The sequence below is a fragment of the Oncorhynchus keta genome, chromosome 25 (genome assembly GCF_023373465.1).
Source record: "Oncorhynchus keta strain PuntledgeMale-10-30-2019 chromosome 25, Oket_V2, whole genome shotgun sequence".
Taxonomy (NCBI): domain Eukaryota; kingdom Metazoa; phylum Chordata; class Actinopteri; order Salmoniformes; family Salmonidae; genus Oncorhynchus; species Oncorhynchus keta.
Genome location: NC_068445.1, coordinates 28,508,175 through 28,528,127, shown reverse-complemented (window position 1 = coordinate 28,528,127; position 19,953 = coordinate 28,508,175). Strand labels below are relative to the sequence as shown.

Here is a 19,953-nt window from a genome sequence, read left to right as displayed (position 1 = left end):
TGCTATGTGAGCTAAAGCAAGAGGGACTGGTTAGGCAGATGATTGGATGGCTTTTAAACGTCTTGGCTATGATCCGTAAATTGAAATCAGACTACTACCTGAAATCTACTTCAGATAATTTAAATAATCCACCCACATTTTGGCAAGTAGTGAAAGGTTTGTACTGCAAAAAAAGATACACAGCCTCCCAAACAATTGTTGGTAGACACACAGATTGTAAATGGGAGAACCTCCATTCTGAAAACCTTGAATCAGCATTTTTTAGATGCAGGGAGTTTATTTGAAAAGGTCAAAGGTATAATTGAGCCCCCTACAAATTTACCTGACACCCCTGTGCACTCACTCTTTCACCAGATTCTCCTTTTCATCCTTCTCTGTTTCAGAGCCCTGAAAGACATTTATGGAAAAAAATCCCCTGGCCCTGATGAACTAGACCCCCGCTTCCTACACCTAGCTGCAGACATCATTGCTCCCCCTTAACATGTATTTTTAACCTTATCCTTGATGTTAAGGAAATCCACAAGATATGGAAATCTAATTTTGTACCGCTTCTCCTGAAAGGTGGAGATCCTTCGCTACTTGACAACTATCGACCCACATCAAGATTGTCTGTATTGTCAAAGGCACCGGAGTCCCTAGTTAGTAGGCAGCTAAAGGCCTACTTCCAAGAAAACAACATCTTAAATGGAATGCAATCAGGTTGTAGGTTTGACCACGGCACTGTTTCAGCAACATTGAAGGTTTTAAATGACATCCACTGTGCTCTTGACAAGAAGTTTCATTGTGTTCCGCAAGGTTCTATTTTGGGCCCACTGCTGTTCATTTTGCATATCAACAACATTGGGGATCTTATTGAAACAGCAGATGTTCATTTTTATGCAGATGATACTGTTATTTATTAAAGTGGTAGTAGTTTATCTTTAGCTTTTGAAAATGCCCAAAGAGCATTTAACATCATACAACATAACCTGTATGATTTAAAGCTGGTTCTAAATTTGGGTAAAACAAAAGGCATGGTATTTTAAAAATCATGTAATTGCTACATTGGCTGGACATACTATGGAGCAAGTAAAAGTGTAAAATATTAGCCTCTGATTCGGAGGAGCATTTCTCAACAGAGTGCGTCAAGGGTACTTCCTATTTGAGGTACTGCTTGTAGACAGGAAGCAGGAGAATAGAGTCATGATCTGATTTGCTGAAGGGGGGACGAGGGAGTGCCCTGTATGCTTTCTTATGGGTAGAGTAATAGTGGTCTAGAACTTTATCGCCCCTTGTGGCAAAGGAGACATGTTGATGGAAGTTTTCATCACGTCTTAATGACGTGGAATTCAAATCACTGGCAAGAAGAAAAGGCCTTTGTGTGCATGATTTCCTGCTTGTTTATAGCCTCGTACAGTTCATGAAGTACCAGTTTGTTGTTATTTTTGTTATGACGTGAAATGTATAACAGTCACGATAACAGCAGCACACAGTTGAGATGTAGAAGTGTTGGCATTTGACCATGAGGTATACCAAGACGGGTGAACAATGGGTCGAGACATCCACTGCGTTAGAGTCAGCACACCATTTGCTGTTGATGAAAAGGCATACCCCTCCCCTTCTCGATTTCCCTGAATCCAATGTCCTATCTGCTTGGTGAATGGAGAATCCATTGAGTTGGATAGCCATGGGGGGTATCTTGTCCCAAAGCCATGTTTCATATTTACTATTTGACATAAGTATTGGAACCCAGGTCTGCCACCGGGACACATCTCCTCCCATCTGTTGATGTAGATATTATGCAAGGGTGTTGGCCCCTCTGCAGAAGGACCCTATTCCATGGCGAGCTCTCTATGAGATGAGAGCACCCTGATGGCAAAATCTTCCTTTTGCTTGATTGCATTTTTCCTTGTATTGTAGGGGGCTTTGGTGGTTTAGATGTTATTGCCGGATCATTGGATTTGTGCCTCTCTAATTCATTCATACCATCTTCCAGTGTTGCCTGCTATTGCCTAAAGACATTCACAACAAAGGCAGGTAGAACACAGAGAAAGAAAGTGAGGTGCGAAACAGGTGTGAAAGAAATTGAGACAAAGAGCGAGGCTGCAGACACTCGGGGGCAAGTAGTAGCTACAGAATACAGATCGAATTTCCCCTTGGAAAATAAAAAAAGGATTCGCTAAAAAATGATTCCATGGTGTAGTAAGGGTATGAAAATAAAAAATAAAGACAGTGGTTATGTGTTTGTTGTTTGTTCATGTGGACATACAGTATGTAAATCTATGCATTTGTATGCCATTGGTGAAAAGTAAACAAACTGACATCAGTCACCAGTATCTAACCCACATTAGCCTCAAAAGCCATTACTCTATAGCATCAACTGTATATAGGCTCTTCAAGTAGTGTTGTCAGAGACACCTCTAAACTAAACTCATACCATGGAGAAGCAGCATTGGAACAATATACAAGTTTCTTAGCCATGTGGTAGTGGAACAAGCCGAGCATAGCAGATAGTCAAAATGGGACAAATATTTGTGTCGACTACTGGGAGTGTTTTGAAATCAAGTATCATCTCTCCCCCAATTTGGTTATTGGCAGAAATCCAATTAGCAGATTAAATGGGGCTATTATTTGGATTACGATGTTGATTAGATCTCCCAGTATAACCCCAGTATAACCCCTAGTGTCTAAGCCTCTAGATAGCGATATCTACTAAGCTAACAGATGAGTTTTTGTTGAGATGGTCATACCATATACCATCTAGCTATTTGATTTCAAATTTTAGGATCCCTGTAGGTATCAGCAAAAAAAATAGTTTTTATTATTTGATGAAACATTGAATTTGGTCTTACTGCTATTAGCCCATAGAAACACATTGAATAACACATTCATACATGGCAAAAAAGACATTGCAAAACCAGTCTCTGACATTGCTCGTTCTGATATTTGTTTTTTTATGGATTATGTGCGTATTGTTTATTGTATTATTGCTAGGTATTGTGAGGATCAATGCTGGAGACAGGAAGCAGGTACAAGGAGAAAATGTAATGAACAACGGACATGAAACAGGACAGGAACAGCGTCTGGACGAGGGAAAAATAACCACACCAATGCTGACACAGGGAATAACGTGAGGAGCAGGCAGATAAAGAGGGGTAATTTACAAAGTAATGGAGTCCAGGTGAGTCCAATATTGTGCAGCGGCAGGTAATGATTGTGACAGGTGTGCGTAATGAAGGGCAGGCTGACATCCTCGAGTGCCAGAGAGGGGGAGTGGGAGCAGGCGTGACAGGTATTAAACACAAGCATTTTGTTGCACCTGCGATAACATCTGCAAATCTGTTTACATGACCACTAAACGTTGATTTGAGTTGAGATAGTCTAAAAATAAATCCAAAGGAAGTTTGTTTTGAAGTATGTTTCCTGTATTTTAGAAATATAGGAAAGCTCAGGGACATTTTTTTGGTTGAAAGATCCTATTCACTTCCAGTTACCGGATGACCTTGGGACCAGTACTGTGAAGCTTGTGTCTCCGCTTTTCAGAACTGTGTCCAAATAGTTTCTAGCTCAAACTGTTCCGACTCTACAGACTTTTTGTGAGAAGACCTGTACAGAGTTAGTACGCCGATGGACCAAAATGGATGACACGTTCGTATTAGTGAGAGTCTCAGCTTTACAAATATCTACTAGCTCAAAACGTTCTGACTTTACGGACGTTTTCATGAGAAGATCTGTGTCCTGGTCTCACAAACACGTTGTAAGTCTGTTGTTTTCCATTGCAGAGCCGAACGGCCAACACTGGCGCAGTCAGTGGATTGAGATGCGCAGCCCATGCAAAAACCCAGAAGTCTCTAGCTTAAAGTCAGCAATTAAATTATTGTGCTAATTAGATTTCAGCGCAGATATCGACTCCAGGGGGAAGAATTTGCATTTCCTCTCAAGTGCCGCTTGATATGCTGCTGTCGAAGTGTGAGATACTGTCACGTCAGTAGCCTAGTGCACTACTTTTGACCAGGGACTCAAAGGTAGTACATGATATAAGGCAGGGGTATTCAACTCTTTCCCAATGAGGTCCGAAGCCTGCTGATAATGAATTGCACCCACCTGGTGTCCCAGGTCTAAATCAGTCCTTGATTAGAGGGGAACAATAAAAAAAGCAGTGGCTTCCAGGTCCTGAGGTGAGTTAGAGGGATATAGAGAACAGGGTGCCATTTGGGACATATTCATGCACTCAGTACAGTATGTGCTCCGACTGAAATGAGGTGCTGCATGATTATCAATCTAAGAGAGAATGATACTAAAGTGGTGGTGAAAATAAATATTTTGACTTCCATAGGGCCTCTTTTCATTTCAAAGGTCTGATAATGTCTGGATTAATTATTATGTTGGTACGATTCAAAGGAGACCAATTTACAGTATGATTTTCTCTTATCAGAAAAATGTATTCACAGGATGACGATAAGTTTTTACTCTGTCAAAAGGCAGACGTAGTCTATGAGTCCAACTGAAATTGTAACATCCACATTGCATTGTTGGAGACCCTGAAGCTCAGCGGAAAATAATAGAAAATGTTTTATCAATACCTTCAGTGTGTGTGTAGATGTGTGTGCGTGCATGCGTGTATGTGTGTGAGGACACAGAAGGGAGGACATTTTACCGGTCTTCATTTAAAAAAATTGCTATTTTAGGATTAGGTTAAGGGTAAGAATAAGGGTAAGAGTAAGAGTTAGGGTTAGTTTTAGGGTTGAGTTTAGGGTTGGGGAAAATACAATGTTTGAATGGGAAATAATTGTTTGTCCCCTCAAAGTACTCAGAAGTATACTAAGACATAGTTTTGTGTGTGTGTGTGTGTGTGTGTGTGTGTGTGTGTGTGTGATCATTTGTGTGTGTGTGTGTGTGTGTGTGTGCTTGTAGATCTTCCCATTGTATCTTCCCCCAGGACTGAACATGTGTTTGCCCCTGCTGCCTCTCCTCTCCTCCTAGGTACACTGCCATCATCCACCCCCTGCAGCAACGCATGTCATCCACAGAGACCAAGGTAATCGTGGGGGTGATCTGGGTGCTGGCTCTGCTTCTGGCCTTCCCTCAATACTACTACTCAGTAACCGAGGAGCTCCCTGGACGAATCATTTGTTACATCGAGTGGCCCGAATACACTGGCTGTGACTACAAAATTCTGTGAGTTTCATTTATAAGTGTGTTTGAGAGAGAGAAAGAGAGAGAAAGTCAGAGAGCGAGAGAGAGAGCCAGACTGAGTCAGTGTGTGTGTGTGTGTGTGTGTGTGTGTGTGTGTGTGTGTGTGTGTGTGTGTGTGTGTGTGTGTGTGTGTGTGTGTGTGTGTGTGTGTGTGTGTGTGTGTGTGTGTGTGTGTGTGTGTGTGTGTGTGTGTGTGCGTGCGCGCACGTGTGTGTGTGTGTGTGTGTGTTTTGTGTGTGTGTGTGTGTGTGTGTGTCATGCCCTGACCTTAGTTATCTTTTGTACATCTATGGGTTTTTGGTTTGTCTAGGTACATGTAGGTCTATGGTGGCCTGAACTGAGCTGTTTATCATTGTCTCTGATTGGGGATCCCATTTAGGTTGCCATTTGCCATTTTGGTTTTGTGGGTTATTGTCTGTGTATTTGCATGTCAGCACTCGGTTTAGTACAGCGTCACATTTGTTTAAGTGTTCTTCGTTTATTATAGAAGAATGTTTTCTTATCACGCTGCGCCGTGGTCTCATCATTACGACGAACGTGACAGAGTGTGTGTGTATTAGTGAATAAAAGCAACATGGAACAAAGATACTTTGTTTCTTTATGTGAAAAGAAAGGGGAAAGTAGGGTGTTGAGCCATTTTCTACATTCAGCATCACTCCAAAAGGGGAAATCTAGTATTCTTTCTAACAAAGATATATATTTCAGGAAGTTGTGTATCCCTGGAAATAATCAGAATTAATGTAAACATTACGGTTTTGAAAACTGCTTGTCTGAAAAAAAAGTGGTTTATGGGGTAAGTTGAGCTGCGGGACACGATAACTTGAACCCCCTTGGGGTAAGTGGGTGACGTGGTCCTGTGACTGGGTGATGGTGCTGGTAGGTCAAAGTTTAATTCATGCAATGGGAGTGTGGCATATTGTATGTCTTAAAAAATCTCTCTAGTTTCTTATAAATTTCTATACTGAATGAAATATTACCACTACCTTTTTAAAACCATGTTAATATTTCTTTCCCAAACACAATTCAACACAATCACAATGCCTTTTTTTTGGTCTTTTAATAATTTTAAGCATCTTTTAACACAGGCTTAATTAAAGGACACCTCTAGAGGAATTTGCCTCCATTTCAACATCATTTCCTGTCCAATAGAGGAAATGCATGTTTAGGTTCCACCTCCAAAGAATAACAATGGCTACTTATACATATGCACAAATTGGGAATTTCCACATGGAGTTGATAAATCTCAAGTAATAGGGCACTGACAGCTGTCAGTGTAGCTAGCTAGAAGGCTAACCGTATCTAGTTAGGTAATGTTATTAGCAGTTTTCTTTTTGACCACACCATATTCAAAAGATTAGCCAGCTGGCTTTATGGCTGGTTCCGGAGCTGGATTTGTCTTATGCATTGGTTTTAGGGATAACTTTGCCTCAGACGGAAACCACTGGCCCATCTTTGACTTTGCCATCTATTGTTTTCAATTGTTATCTTAATCTTTTGTCATCTTCCATAAATTGCGCGAATCCGCCATAGAAATAGTTAGAAAGAATTAGATGAAGCTCCAGCAAAATGGATAACTTTTGAAAGATAGCTGATATGCGTTATTCTACATTGTAATGGACACCGTGCAACCTTAGGTAGGTAGGCGGCTGGCAGGCTTTGGTTGAGGTACAGCAAAGCCAAGTCAGCCCGTGCTCATGGTTCTCACAGGGGAAGTGAAATGATAGGCTACAATTACTTTGCTCATGATCATGCACGCCGTAAAGGGTGTGTAACTATAAGTTCCATGAATTCTCTTTCACAGGAGCCTTTTCATTATCTGGATAGACACTTGTGGGTTCTAGCTAACATTACACCAATCAAAACAGTGGAGCATGTAGGTAGCCTAGTGGTTAGAGTGGCAGGTAGCCGAGTGGTTAGAGTGGCAGTTAGCCGAGTGGTTAGAGTGGCAGGTAGCCGAGTGGTTAGAGTGGCAGGTAGCCGAGTGGTTAGAGTGGCAGGTAGCCGAGTGGTTAGAGTGGCAGGTAGCCGAGTGGTTAGAGTGGCAGGTAGCCGAGTGGTTAGAGGGGCAGGTAGCCGAGTGGTTAGAGGGGCAGGTAGCCGAGTGGTTAGAGCGGCAGGTAGCCGAGTGGTTAGAGCGGCAGGTAGCCGAGTGGTTAGAGCGGCAGGTAGCCGAGTGGTTAGAGCGGCAGGTAGCCGAGTGGTTAGAGCGGCTGGTAGCCGAGTGGTTAGAGCGGCAGGTAGCCTAGTGGTTAGAGCGGCAGGTAGCCTAGTGGTTAGAGCGGCAGGTAGTCTAGTGGTTAGAGCGGCAGGTAGTCTAGTGGTTAGAGCGGCAGGTAGCCGAGTGGTTAGAGCGGCAGGTAGCCGAGTGGTTAGAGCGGCAGGTAGTCTAGTGGTTAGAGTGGCTGGTAGTCTAGTGGTGAGAGTGGCTGGTAGTCTAGTGGTGAGAGTGGCTGGTAGTCTAGTGGTTAGAGCGGCTGGTAGCCTAGCGGTTAGAGCGGCAGGTAGCCTAGCGGTTAGAGCGGCAGGTAGCCTAGCGGTTAGAGCGGCAGGTAGCCGAGTGGTTAGAGCGGCTGGTAGCCGAGTGGTTAGAGCGGCAGTTAGCCGAGTGGTTAGAGTGGCAGGTAGCCGAGTGGTTAGAGTGGCAGGTAGCCGAGTGGTTAGAGTGGCAGGTAGCCGAGTGGTTAGAGGGGCAGGTAGCCGAGTGGTTAGAGGGGCAGGTAGCCGAGTGGTTAGAGTGGCAGGTAGCCGAGTGGTTAGAGTGGCAGGTAGCCGAGTGGTTAGAGTGGCAGGTAGCCGAGTGGTTAGAGGGGCAGGTAGCCGAGTGGTTAGAGGGGCAGGTAGCCGAGTGGTTAGAGGGGCAGGTAGCCGAGTGGTTAGAGCGGCAGGTAGCCGAGTGGTTAGAGCGGCAGGTAGCCGAGTGGTTAGAGCGGCAGGTAGCCGAGTGGTTAGAGCGGCAGGTAGCCGAGTGGTTAGAGCGGCTGGTAGCCGAGTGGTTAGAGCGGCAGGTAGCCTAGTGGTTAGAGCGGCAGGTAGCCTAGTGGTTAGAGCGGCAGGTAGTCTAGTGGTTAGAGCGGCAGGTAGTCTAGTGGTTAGAGCGGCAGGTAGCCGAGTGGTTAGAGCGGCAGGTAGCCGAGTGGTTAGAGGTCGGGGAGGCATAAAGAAGATATTTCGTAAAAGACCAAATCCGTATTATGGCAAGAACAGCTCAAAAAAGCAAAAGAGAAACGACAGTCTATCATTACTTTAAGACATGAAGGTCAGTCATTCTTGAAAATGTCAAGAACTTGAAATTGTACAGTGCAATTGGAAAGTACTCAGACCCCTTGACTTTTTCCACATTTTATGTTACAGCCTTCTAAAAATGATTCAATATTTTTTTCATCATCAATCTACACACAGTACCCCATAATGACAAAGTGAAAATGTTTTTTTTTGCAAATGTATTAAAAGTAATACCTTATTTACATAAGTATTCAGACCATTTGCTATTGAGCTCAGGTGCATTGTGTTTCCGGCCAAACTGAGCAATTGGGGGAGTAGGGCCTTGGTCAGGGAGGTGTCCAAGAACCCGATGGTCATTCTGACCGAGCTCTAGAGTTACTCTGTGGAGATGGGAGAACCTTCCAGAAGGAAAACCATCTGTGCAGCACTCTACCAATCAGGCCTTTATTGTAGAGTGGCCAGACGGAAGCCCCTCCTCAGTAAAAGGCACATGACAGCCAGCATGGAGTTTGCCAACAGGCACTGAAAGGATTCTCAGACCATGAGAAACAAGATTCTCTAGTCTGATGAAACCAAGATTGAACTCTTCAGCCTGAATGCCAAGCGTCACGCCTGGAGGAAACCTGCCAACATCCCTACAGTGAAGCATGGTGTGACAAACACCAAATTTAGAGTCTGCATGCAGAATTCTGCAAACATATCCTACGTAAAATACAACGGAGGATATGTTAGAGTTAGGCCGATACCTGCTAATTATCGAAATCCAGGAAACTTATCAGATTTCTGGATTTCGATAATTAGCAGGTATCGGCCTAACTCTGCTCTGCAAGCATTATTTGGTGTTTTACGTTGTATTTTACGTAGGATATGTTTGCAGAATTCTGCATGCAGACTCTAAATTTGGTGTTTGTCACATTTTGTGAATTCTTGGTTGGTGAGCGGACCCCAAATCTCTGTCTCTCTCCCCCTCTCTCTCCTGCGTGTGTGTGTCTCCCCCCTCTCTCTGTCTTTCTCTCACAGCAGCTACATTGTGAGGCGATAGGAGGATTTACACCTTCAGCTGAAGCTGCCATTCATTTTCACGGCTCTCTCTCACACACACAAATACATTTTCACAGCCTTTGGTTTGATGTACATCATCAGGTGAAGGGGACCAGAAAAATAATTGGGGAGCAGTGCTGTTGACGGCCTTCCTATTCTATTCCCCACAGCAAAAATGTATACTGTAGGTGACATTATTGCCTTACTATATACAGTGCATTTGGAAAGTACTCAGACCCCTTGACTTTTCCCACATTGTTATGTTACAGCCTCATTTTTTTTTTCAAATTCGATCTACACACAATACCCCATAACAAATTAAAAACAGGTTTAGACGTTTTTGAAAATGTATAAAAAACAAAAAACTGAAGACAGTTTTAGAAAAATATTCAGAGCCTTTACTCAAGACTTTGTTGAAGCTGGGCCACACAAGGGCATTCAGAGACTTGTTCCGAAGCCACTCCTGCATTATCTTGGTTGTGTGCTTAGGGTCATTGTCTTATTGGAAGGTGAACCTTTGCCCCAGTCTGAGGTCCTGAGAGCGCTGGAGCTGGCTTTCATCAAGGATCTCTATGTTCTTCTCCGTTCATTTTCCCCTCAATCCTGACTAGTCTCCCAGTCCCTGCCACTGAAGAACATCCCCCAGAGTATGATGCTGCCACCTGCTTCAGTGTAGCGATGATGCCAGGTTTCCTCCAGACGTGACGCTTGGCATTCAGGCAGAAGAGTTCAATCTTGGTTTCATCAGACCAGATAATCCTGTTTCTCATGGTCTGAGAGTCCTTTCGGTGCCTGGGGGCTGTCGTGTGCCTTTTACTGAGGAGGGGCTTCCATCTGGCCACTCTACAATAAAGGCCTGATTGGTAGAATGCTGCAGAGATGGTTGTTCTTCTGGAAGGTTCTCCCATCTCCACAGAGTAACTCTGGAGCTCTGTTAGAATGACCATCGGGTTCTTGGACACCTCCCTGACCAAAGCCCTTCTCCCCCGATTACTCAGTTTGGTCAGAAACATGATGCACCTGAGCTCAATAGCAAATGGTCTGAATACTTGTGTAAATAATGCATTTCTGTTTTTAATTTTTTATACATTTCCACAATGTTTTCACTTTGTCATTGTTGCATCAAAAAACAGAACACTCAAAACATGAGCACAATGGCAGCTCTTCCTTTAAAGAACTCCAAGCCTCAAGAGGGCAGATAACCAAAAAACACGAGTGGAACTAAAAAAATTGAGCCAACTGTCAAGTTGTCCAGGTGTTATAATTATTTCAGCTCTGCCCAAACTTGAAAACAGCTTGCTCAACACATGAAGAATGCAAAGGCACAACTCAATTCCTTTTTAGTGTTTTATGGTTTTGATGCCATTTGTTGAAACAGTTGATTTGTTGAATAGAGTAGTTGAATGACAGAGGAATAGGAGTAAGTTGATAACCTTAAACAGAGAATAAACATGCATTATTTTACACAAACAATGCATGACACAGCAACAAAGCATGGCTTTGAATAAAGTAAACGTTTAAACAATTTAATCTTGCACTTCAAGCAATTACTTCTGCAGTCAGAAATTATCCACAAAAAAAGTCACCACTCCTATCAGAGTTAAACATGTATATTGTGCTAAGCACTGGATGCAACATAATAAATAATTCCAAACATTACATACCAGTTGCGTCTTTAGGGTTGAACAATGAGCTGTTTGTATGTTGAGGACCCAAGCAAAGCTAAGCCCAAACATTTTATACCCATGCTTATCTGCCAGGTGCACATGTAAAAGTAGTCCCTCCAGAAATCCTGGCTCAATTTTTTTAGTTCCACCTGTGTTTTTGGGTTATCTGCCCTCTTGAGGCCTGGAGTTCTTTAAAACCTGTTATGGATCATGCGCATTTTCGCAGCTTTTTGTTAAAAATCGCGCAACATTTCAGCGCCCTGCTACTCATGCCAGGAATATAGTATATGCATATTTTTTACCTTTATTAGAAAACACTCAGACGTTTCTAAAACTGGTTAAATCACGGCTGTGACTATAACAGAATGTGCGTTTCATCGAAAAGTGCAGGAAAATCTGTTCACTGAAAACTGGAAAACATATCAATGCGCCACTGGAATGTATTGTTGAAAAGAAACCACATTAAATGGGCACGAGGTTCCAATACCTACAGCTTCCACACGATGTCAACAGTCTTGTCATTTGTCTCGGATTTGTTTCTTGGTCAAACAGACGCAAGGCAGGGCTTTTCTTCCGGTCTCCGACCGGATGTTTTGGTTGAGAAATATTTGGACATGATATCAGAACGTGGAGCTATTGAATATACATCGCCCCGTGATCATTTTGATAGATTATTAACGTTTACTAATACCTAAAGTTGCATTACAAAAGTATTTAGAAGTGTTTTGTGAAAGTTTATCGTCAACTTTTTTAATTTAAAAAAATGACATTGCGTTATCAAACTCAGTTTTTTCCTTGATTACACAGTCTTCATAGATCGATATCTAGGCTATATATGGACCGATTTAATCGGGAAAAAAAGACCCAATAGTGATGTTTATGGGACATCTAGGAGTGCCAAGAAAGAAGCTCGTCAAAGGTAATGAATATTTTATATTTTATTTCTGCGTTTTGGGTAGCGCCGGCTACCGCAAAATCTGTCGTGTTAGGTGACGTTGCAGTATTTTGGGGGTACATGCTATCAGATAATAGCTTCTCATGCTTTCGCCGAAAAGCATTTTACAAATCTGACTTGGTAGCTAGATTCACAACGAGTGTAGCTTCAATTCACTACCTCGAATGTGTGTTTTAATGAAAGTTTGAGTTTTATCAAAAACTATAAGTGGCGCTCTTGAAATTTCCACTGATTTGATCCCGACAGCGGAACCCACTCCCTAAAAAGTTTTAAGAGGTTAAAGGAAGAGCTGCCATTGTGCTCATGTTTTGAGTGTTCTGTTTTTTGACGCAACACCTCCCACTTGACCTCCTGGTTCTTGAACCCAAGGAGGTCACACGGACCTCTGTGTTGGGTTGCAGCTATCAGGTTTTTTCCTTCTTCAACAGGAAGTAAAACAATGATGCGTCTGACATCCCTATGAAGAACTGTAGCAGGTATTTTAGTTGAGAGTTTCTTTGACTTCTCTTGAGCAGGCTTCACAGTTGGGACTGGGTAACTGGGAAAAGTTCTGACATGCACATCTCTGACGATGCCCTTCTTGTCAAAGTTGACACTGACTCTGGCTAGTTTGTAGTGACCCCTCCAGGCATTTTGGTCAGCCAGCCAGACAACATCTCCAACAGCCACATTCCTATGTGTCGTGTGCCATTTACTCCTCACGAATAGATTGGGCCCAGCTAACTGACTCCACTTCCTCCAGGACCGGTCAACTTCAGTTTGGATAGCTCTCAATCTTTTGTATGTGTAGCTTTCAAAATCAAAGCATCCAAGATCTCCTCTGGGTCCAATCCGTCCAAGCAGAAGGGAATTTGGGCTGATGTATTCTATGCAGTCCTCCCGGCTTTGAGTTCTTGCATCTATGGGCCTCTCCTTGGCAAGGTTAGCAGCCGTGTGGAGAAATGTTTGAAACTCACTCCATGTGAAGAGTCCTTCTCCTCCCAGTTTGTGCATAGCCCGCTTCACAGTACGAACAGCTGCTTCTGCAGCTCCATTCCTGTGAGGGGAGTCTGCTGGGTGGATTTTCCAGCTCCATCCTGTCCCATGCTTGGAAGCTTCATTTTCAAGCTCAGATTTACTTAGTTGATCCAAGAAGAGGTAGAGTTCTTTGAGGGCACGTCTGGCACCCATAAAGTACTTTCCAGGATCTGACCACAATTTCTTTGGATGCCCTCTCAGTGCCGTGAATCTTTGGTAAGCCAGTAGGAAGCCTTCAGTCGACTGGTCACTGACAACATCTGTGTGTATAGCTCTGGATACCATGCAGCAGAAGACAATACCCCACACCTTGAGCGTGGTCTTCTTTTTCACCTCGTCCTTGACTTCATACAGTCCAAATAAGTCCACTGTTGTGTACTCAAATGGTCTGGCTGGTGTTATCCGATCAGATGGAAGGTCACTCATGATCTGTTGGCACTTTCTGGCCCTGGCCTTTCTGCACACCACACAGTTGTCTGAGGCTGAATTCTTGGTCAACATTTCTTTCCATCTCGTTGCGGCTCTCCAAACCCAGGCGATGACTCGGATCAGCCTGGTCAGACTGCTGAATTTCCTGATGTCAATCAGTTTGGTTTGGTCCTCACCTCATTCCAAATACGATCGTTACACCAACCAAAAACATAGAGACCCAGGTAACCTGAGCCTACGCCTTCACTATGGTGTGAGCCCACGCCTTCACTATGGTGTGAGCCCACGCCTTCACTATGGTGTGAGCCCACGCCTTCACTATGGTGTGAGCCCACGCCTTCACTATGGTGTGAGCCCACGCCTTCACTATGGTGTGAGCCCACGCCTTCACTATGGTGTGAGCCCACGCCTTCACTATGGTGTGAGCCCACGCCTTCACTATGGTGTGAGCCCACACCTTCACTATGGTGTGAGCCCACGCCTTCACTATGGTGTGAGCCCACGCCTTCACTATGGTGTGAGCCTACGCCTTCACTATGGTGTGAGCCCACTGCTTCACTATGGTGTGAGCCTACGCCTTCACTATGGTGTGAGCCTACGCCTTCACTATGGTATGAGCCCACGCTTTCACTATGGTATGAGCCCACGCTTTCACTATGGTGAATCGCTAAAACAATTCAGAGATACACTATCAAAAAATAAGGAACTACACAGAAATCAGCTCAATGTAATTTGAAGAATCCATAGAATCTAACCACTTCTGGGAAGAACTGGGAAGAACTCGAAATAAACAAAACAAAGAGTTATCTTTCCAAAATGGAGATGTATGGATAAACCACTGCTCCAATCTTTTTGGCTATTTAACAAGAAACAAATGGCAAAAACATATACATGATCAAATACAAATCTTAGAATCAACTATTAAAGACTACCAGAACCCACTGGATTCTCCAATTACATTGAATGAACGACAGGACAAAATACAAACCCTCCAAACGAAAAAGGCCTGTGGGGTTGATGGTATCCTAAATGAAATTATCAAATATACAGACCACAAATTCCAATTGGCTATACTTAAACTCCGTAACATCATCCTCAGCTTTGGCATATTCCCCAAAATTTGGAACCAAGGTGTCACGCCCTGGTCTAAGTATTTTGTGTTTTTCTTCATGTATTGGGTCAGGCCAGGGTGTGGCATGGAGTTTTGTATTGTGGTGTGTTTTGTCTTGGGGTTTTGGTGTGTATGTATTTGGGATTGTAGCTTGTGGGGTTATCTAGCAAAGTCTATGGCTGTCTGGAGTGGTTCTCAATCAGAGGCAGGTGCTTATCGTTGTCTCTGATTGGGAACCATATTTAGGCAGCCATATTCTTTGAGTTGGTCGTGGGGGATTGTCCTTAGTGTCTTTGTTCCTGTCGCTGTATTTAGTTGACAAGTATAGGCTGTTTCGGTTTTCATTACGTTTATTGTTTTGTAGTGTTTTGTGTTTATTTCGTATTTACATTTGTTTTCATTAAACATGGATCACAATCTACACGCTGCAGTTTGGTCCGACTCTCCTTCACCACACCTAGAAAGCCGTTACACAAGGTCTGATCACCCCAATCCACAAAAGTGGAGATAAATTTGACCCCAATAGCTACTGTGGGATATACGTCAACAGCAACCATGGTAAAATCCTCTGCATCATCATTAACTGCAGACTGATACATTTCCTCAGTGAAAACAATGTACTGGGCAAATGTCAAATTGGCTTTTTACCAAATTACCGTAGGGCAAACCACGTATTCACCCTGCATACCCTTATTGACAAACAAACAAACCAGAACGAAGGCAAAGTCTTCTCTGCAAGTTTCTTTCCACAGGGCCAGGGGGTGAGAAAGGGATGCAGTTTAAGCCCCAGCCTCTTCAGCATATATATCAATGAGTTGGCGAGGGCACTAGAGCAGTCTGCAGCACCCGGCCTCACCCTACTTGAATCTGAAGTCAAATGTCTACTATTTTCTGATGATCTGGTGCTTCTGTCCCCAACCAAGGAGGGACAACATCAGCACCTAGATCTTCTGCATATAATCTGTCAGACCTGGGCCCTGACAGTAAATCTCAGTAAGACCAACATAATGGTGTTCCAAAAAAGGTCCAGTCGCCAGGACCACAAATACAAATTCCATCTAGATACCGTTGCCCTAGAGCAGACAAAAAACTATACATACCTCGGCCTAAACATTAGCGCCACAGGTAACTTCCACAGAGCTGTGACGATCTGAGAGTCAAGAAGGGCCTTCAATGCCATCAAAAGGAACATAAAGTTTGACATACCAATTAGGATCTGGCAAAAAAATACTTGAATCAGTTATAGAACCCATTGCCCTTTATGGTTGTGAGGTCTGGGGTATGCTCACCAAACAAGAATTCACAAAATGGCACAAACATCAAAATGAGACTGCATGCAGAGTTCTGCGAAAACATCCTCCATGTACAGTGTAACGTAAAACACCAAATAATGCAGAGCAGAATTAGGCCGATACCAGCTAATTATCCAAATCCAGAAAAGAGACGTTAAATTCTACAACCACCTAAAAGGAAGCGATTCCCTAACCTTAACAAACCCATCACCTGCAGAGAGATGAACCTGGAGAAGAGTCCCCTAAGCAAGCAGGTCCTGGGGCTCTGTTCACAAACACAAACAGACCCCACAGAGCCCCAGGACAAGCAACCCAATTAGACCCAACCAAATCTTGACAAAAACAAAGAGGTAATTACTTGACACATTGGAAAGAATCAACAAAAAAACTGAGCAAACTAGCATGCTTCTTGGCCCTAAACTGAGAGTACACAGTGGCAGAATACTTGACCACCGTGACTGACCCAAATTTAAGGAAAGCTTTGACTATGTACAGACTCAGTGTGTATAGCCTTGCTATTGAGAAAGGCTGCCATGGGCAGACCTGGCTCTCAAGAGAAGACATGCTATGTGCACACTGCCCACTAAATGAGGTGGGAACTGAGCTGTACTTCCTAACCTCCTGCCAAATGTATGACAATATTAGAGACACATATTTCCCTCAGATCACACAGATCCACAAAGAATTAGAAAACAATCCACATTTTGAAAAACTCCCATATCTACTGGGTGAAATACCACAGTGTGCCATCACAGCAGCAAGATTTGTGACCTGTTGACACAAGAAAAGGGCAACCAGTGAAGAACAAACACCATTGTAAATACAACTCATATTTATGTTGATTTATTTTCCCTTTTGTACTTTCACTATTTGCACATCTTTACAACACTGTATATATACATGATTTGACATTTGAAATGTCTTTTTTCTTTTGGAACTTCGGTGAGTATAATGTTTACTGTACATTTTGATTGTTTATTACACTTTTGTTTATTATCAACTTCACTTGCTTTGGTAATGTTAACATATGTTTCCCATGCCAATAAAGCCATTGAATTGAGAGAGAGAGAGACTGAGAGAGAGACTGAGAGAGAGACTGAGAGAGAGACTGAGAGAGAGACTGAGAGAGAGACTGAGAGAGAGAGACTGAGAGAGAGAGAGAGAGAGAGACAGAGAGACAGAGAGAGAGATACTGAGAGAGAGAGAGAGAGAGAGAGAGAGAGAGAGAGAGAGAGAGAGACTGAGAGAGAGAGACTGAGAGAGAGAGAGACTGAGAGAGAGAGACTGAGAGAGAGAGAGAGAGAGAGAGAGAGAGAGAGAGAGAGAGACTGAGAGAGAGAGACTGAGAGAGAGACTGAGAGAGAGAGACTGAGAGAGAGAGAGACTGAGAGAGAGAGACTGAGAGAGAGAGAGAGAGAGAGAGAGAGAGAGAGAGAGACTGAGAGAGAGAGACTGAGAGAGAGACTGAGAGAGAGAGACTGAGAGAGAGAGACTGAGAGACTGAGAGAGAGAGACTGAGAGAGAGAGACTGAGAGAGAGAGAGAGAGAGAGAGACAGAGAGACAGAGAGAGAGAGAGAGACTGAGAGAGAGAGAGAGAGAGAGAGAGAGAGACAGAGAGAGAGAGACTGAGAGAGAGAGAGAGAGAGAGAGACAGAGAGACAGAGAGAGAGAGACTGAGAGAGAGAGAGAGAGAGAGAGAGAGAGAGAGAGAGAGAGAGAGAGAGAGAGAGAGAGAGAGAGAGAGAGAGAGAGACTGAGAGAGAGAGAGAGAGAGAGAGAGAGAGAGAGAGAGAGAGAGAGAGAGAGAGAGAGAGAGAGAGAGAGAGAGAGACTGAGAGAGAGAGACTGAGAGAGAGAGAGAGAGAGAGAGACTGAGAGAGAGAGACTGAGAGACTGAGAGAGAGACTGAGAGAGAGAGAGACTGAGAGAGAGAGACTGAGAGAGAGAGACTGAGAGAGAGAGAGAGAGAGACAGAGAGAGACAGAGAGAGAGAGAGAGACAGAGAGAGAGAGAGACTGAGAGAGAGAGAGAGAGAGAGAGAGAGAGAGAGAGAGAGAGAGACAGAGAGAGAGAGACTGAGAGAGAGAGAGAGAGAGAGAGAGAGACAGAGAGACAGAGAGAGAGAGACTGAGAGAGAGAGAGAGAGAGAGAGAGAGAGAGAGAGAGAGAGAGAGAGAGAGAGACTGAGAGAGAGAGACTGAGAGAGAGAGAGAGAGAGAGAGAGAGAGAGAGAGAGAGAGAGAGAGAGAGAGAGAGAGAGAGAGAGAGAGAGAGAGACTGAGAGAGAGAGACTGAGAGAGAGAGAGAGAGAGAGAGAGAGAGAGAGAGAGAGAGAGAGAGACACACAGAGAGAGAGGAGAGAGAGAACCTCCTGGAGCTGTTTAAGTCTGGGGTTATGAAAACGAGGAATGATTCTAGTACGTGTAAGGTCCATTTACTCTCACAGCTGGAAAGTGCTCCCCATACCTGTGGCCCTTAATGTATTTGTTTGTTTGCAGTCATTACCTCCCGCCATCCAGCAGGCTGATAAACACAGATCGGCCAGCTCTGCTCTGTTCACAGCAGTCCCTCCGCTCTCAGCACATCAACACCCCAGTGTTTTAGGAGCTGCTTTCTTTGTCTCCAAATACCATTGTCATTCAGCCTGGCTGTCCAGGCTCCCACCCTCCCACATTGCAATCATTTGTAATGAATAGGACGATGACAATGTTCATGTCAGAATTGCTGCGGCACTCATTACTTTTTTAATGAAACTGTAATCACTGACACATCTGGCTAAGTGATCAGAGCCTTGGTGTGGTTGTAATTCAGCCAGCCTGCCTGCTGCTGTAAATTACATCTAATTATGGCTGACCCCTGGTCAGATCTTCCAGTCTGTGTGTGTGTGTGTGTGTGTGTGTGTGTGTGTGTGTGTGTGTGTGTGTGTGTGTGTGTGTGTGTGTGTGTGTGTGTGTGTGTGTGTGTGTGTGTGTGTGTGTGTGTGTGTGTGTGTGTGTGTGTGTGTGTGTGTGTGTGTTTGCTGTTCCTGCCTCTCTGCCACCATCGTTGAGGCCCCCGCTCAGCCAGCAGGGATTAGGGAGCAAGGCAACAGGGGAGGGTATAATTAGCGTTGTCACAAACTAACCGCAGTTTCAGTTCCTGAAAGTATGATCACACACACAGACAATTACAGCCAACACAAACAGCTGCGCGCAGATCTACGTAAATTCACACATAAAGAGAGAGTTTTAGACACACATTCTCACACACACACACACACACACACACACACACACACACACACACACACACACACACACACACACACACACACACACACACACACACACACACACACACACACACACACACACACACACACACACACAAAGTGAAAGAGAGAGAGGGAAATAGAAAGCTACGGACAGGGATTAATAGAGAGAGAAAAAGAGACACACAAATTGACGCACACACAGACCATCCCATTCAAGCACACCCTGTACTCTCTGCCCCCCTCCTTCCCCTAAATTGAGTACCTTAAAAGCTTGTCTGTGATGAGTAAGCCAGCAGTGTTGTGCAGGGTATCATGTTACCTCAGCCACTACGTTCATCTCCCTTTGCAGACACCCAGGTCACATTCTCTTTTCCCAGAATAGTCAAAAGAACTACAACAGCAGCCCAGACAACAGAACCCAGACACTGAGATGCAGGCTAGGGTTTGGCTGGACACTCAGGCAGGAGGTCAACAGACACTGAGACCCAGGCTAGCGCTAGGCTGGACACTCAGGCAGGAGGTCAACAGACACTGAGACCCAGGCTAGGGCTTGGCTGGACACTCAAGCAGAAAGTCAACAGACACTGAGATCCAGGCTAGGGCTTGGCTGGACACTCAGGCAGGAAGTCAACAGACACTGAGATCCAGGCTAGGGCTTGGCTGGACACTCAGGCAGGAAGTCAACAGACACTGAGATCCAGGCTAGGGCTCAGCTGGATACTCAGGCAGGAAGTGAAGCCAGAAAAGTCATGAGCAGTAAGTACATGGTGAATATTACTGGATGGGCTAT

The 19,953-nt window shown here is 44.2% G+C and overlaps 1 protein-coding gene across 1 annotated transcript in view; it reads left to right on the top strand.

Moving 5' to 3' along the window:
• The window catches only part of LOC118357943 (substance-P receptor-like), a 36,444-nt gene that overhangs the window by 3,885 nt on the left and 12,606 nt on the right, over positions 1 to 19,953 (top strand). Inside the window, exon 2 of the mRNA XM_035735249.2 lies at positions 4,963 to 5,157. Coding sequence (XP_035591142.1) covers positions 4,963 to 5,157 — 195 coding nt within the window. The remainder of the gene's footprint in view (positions 1 to 4,962; positions 5,158 to 19,953) is intronic.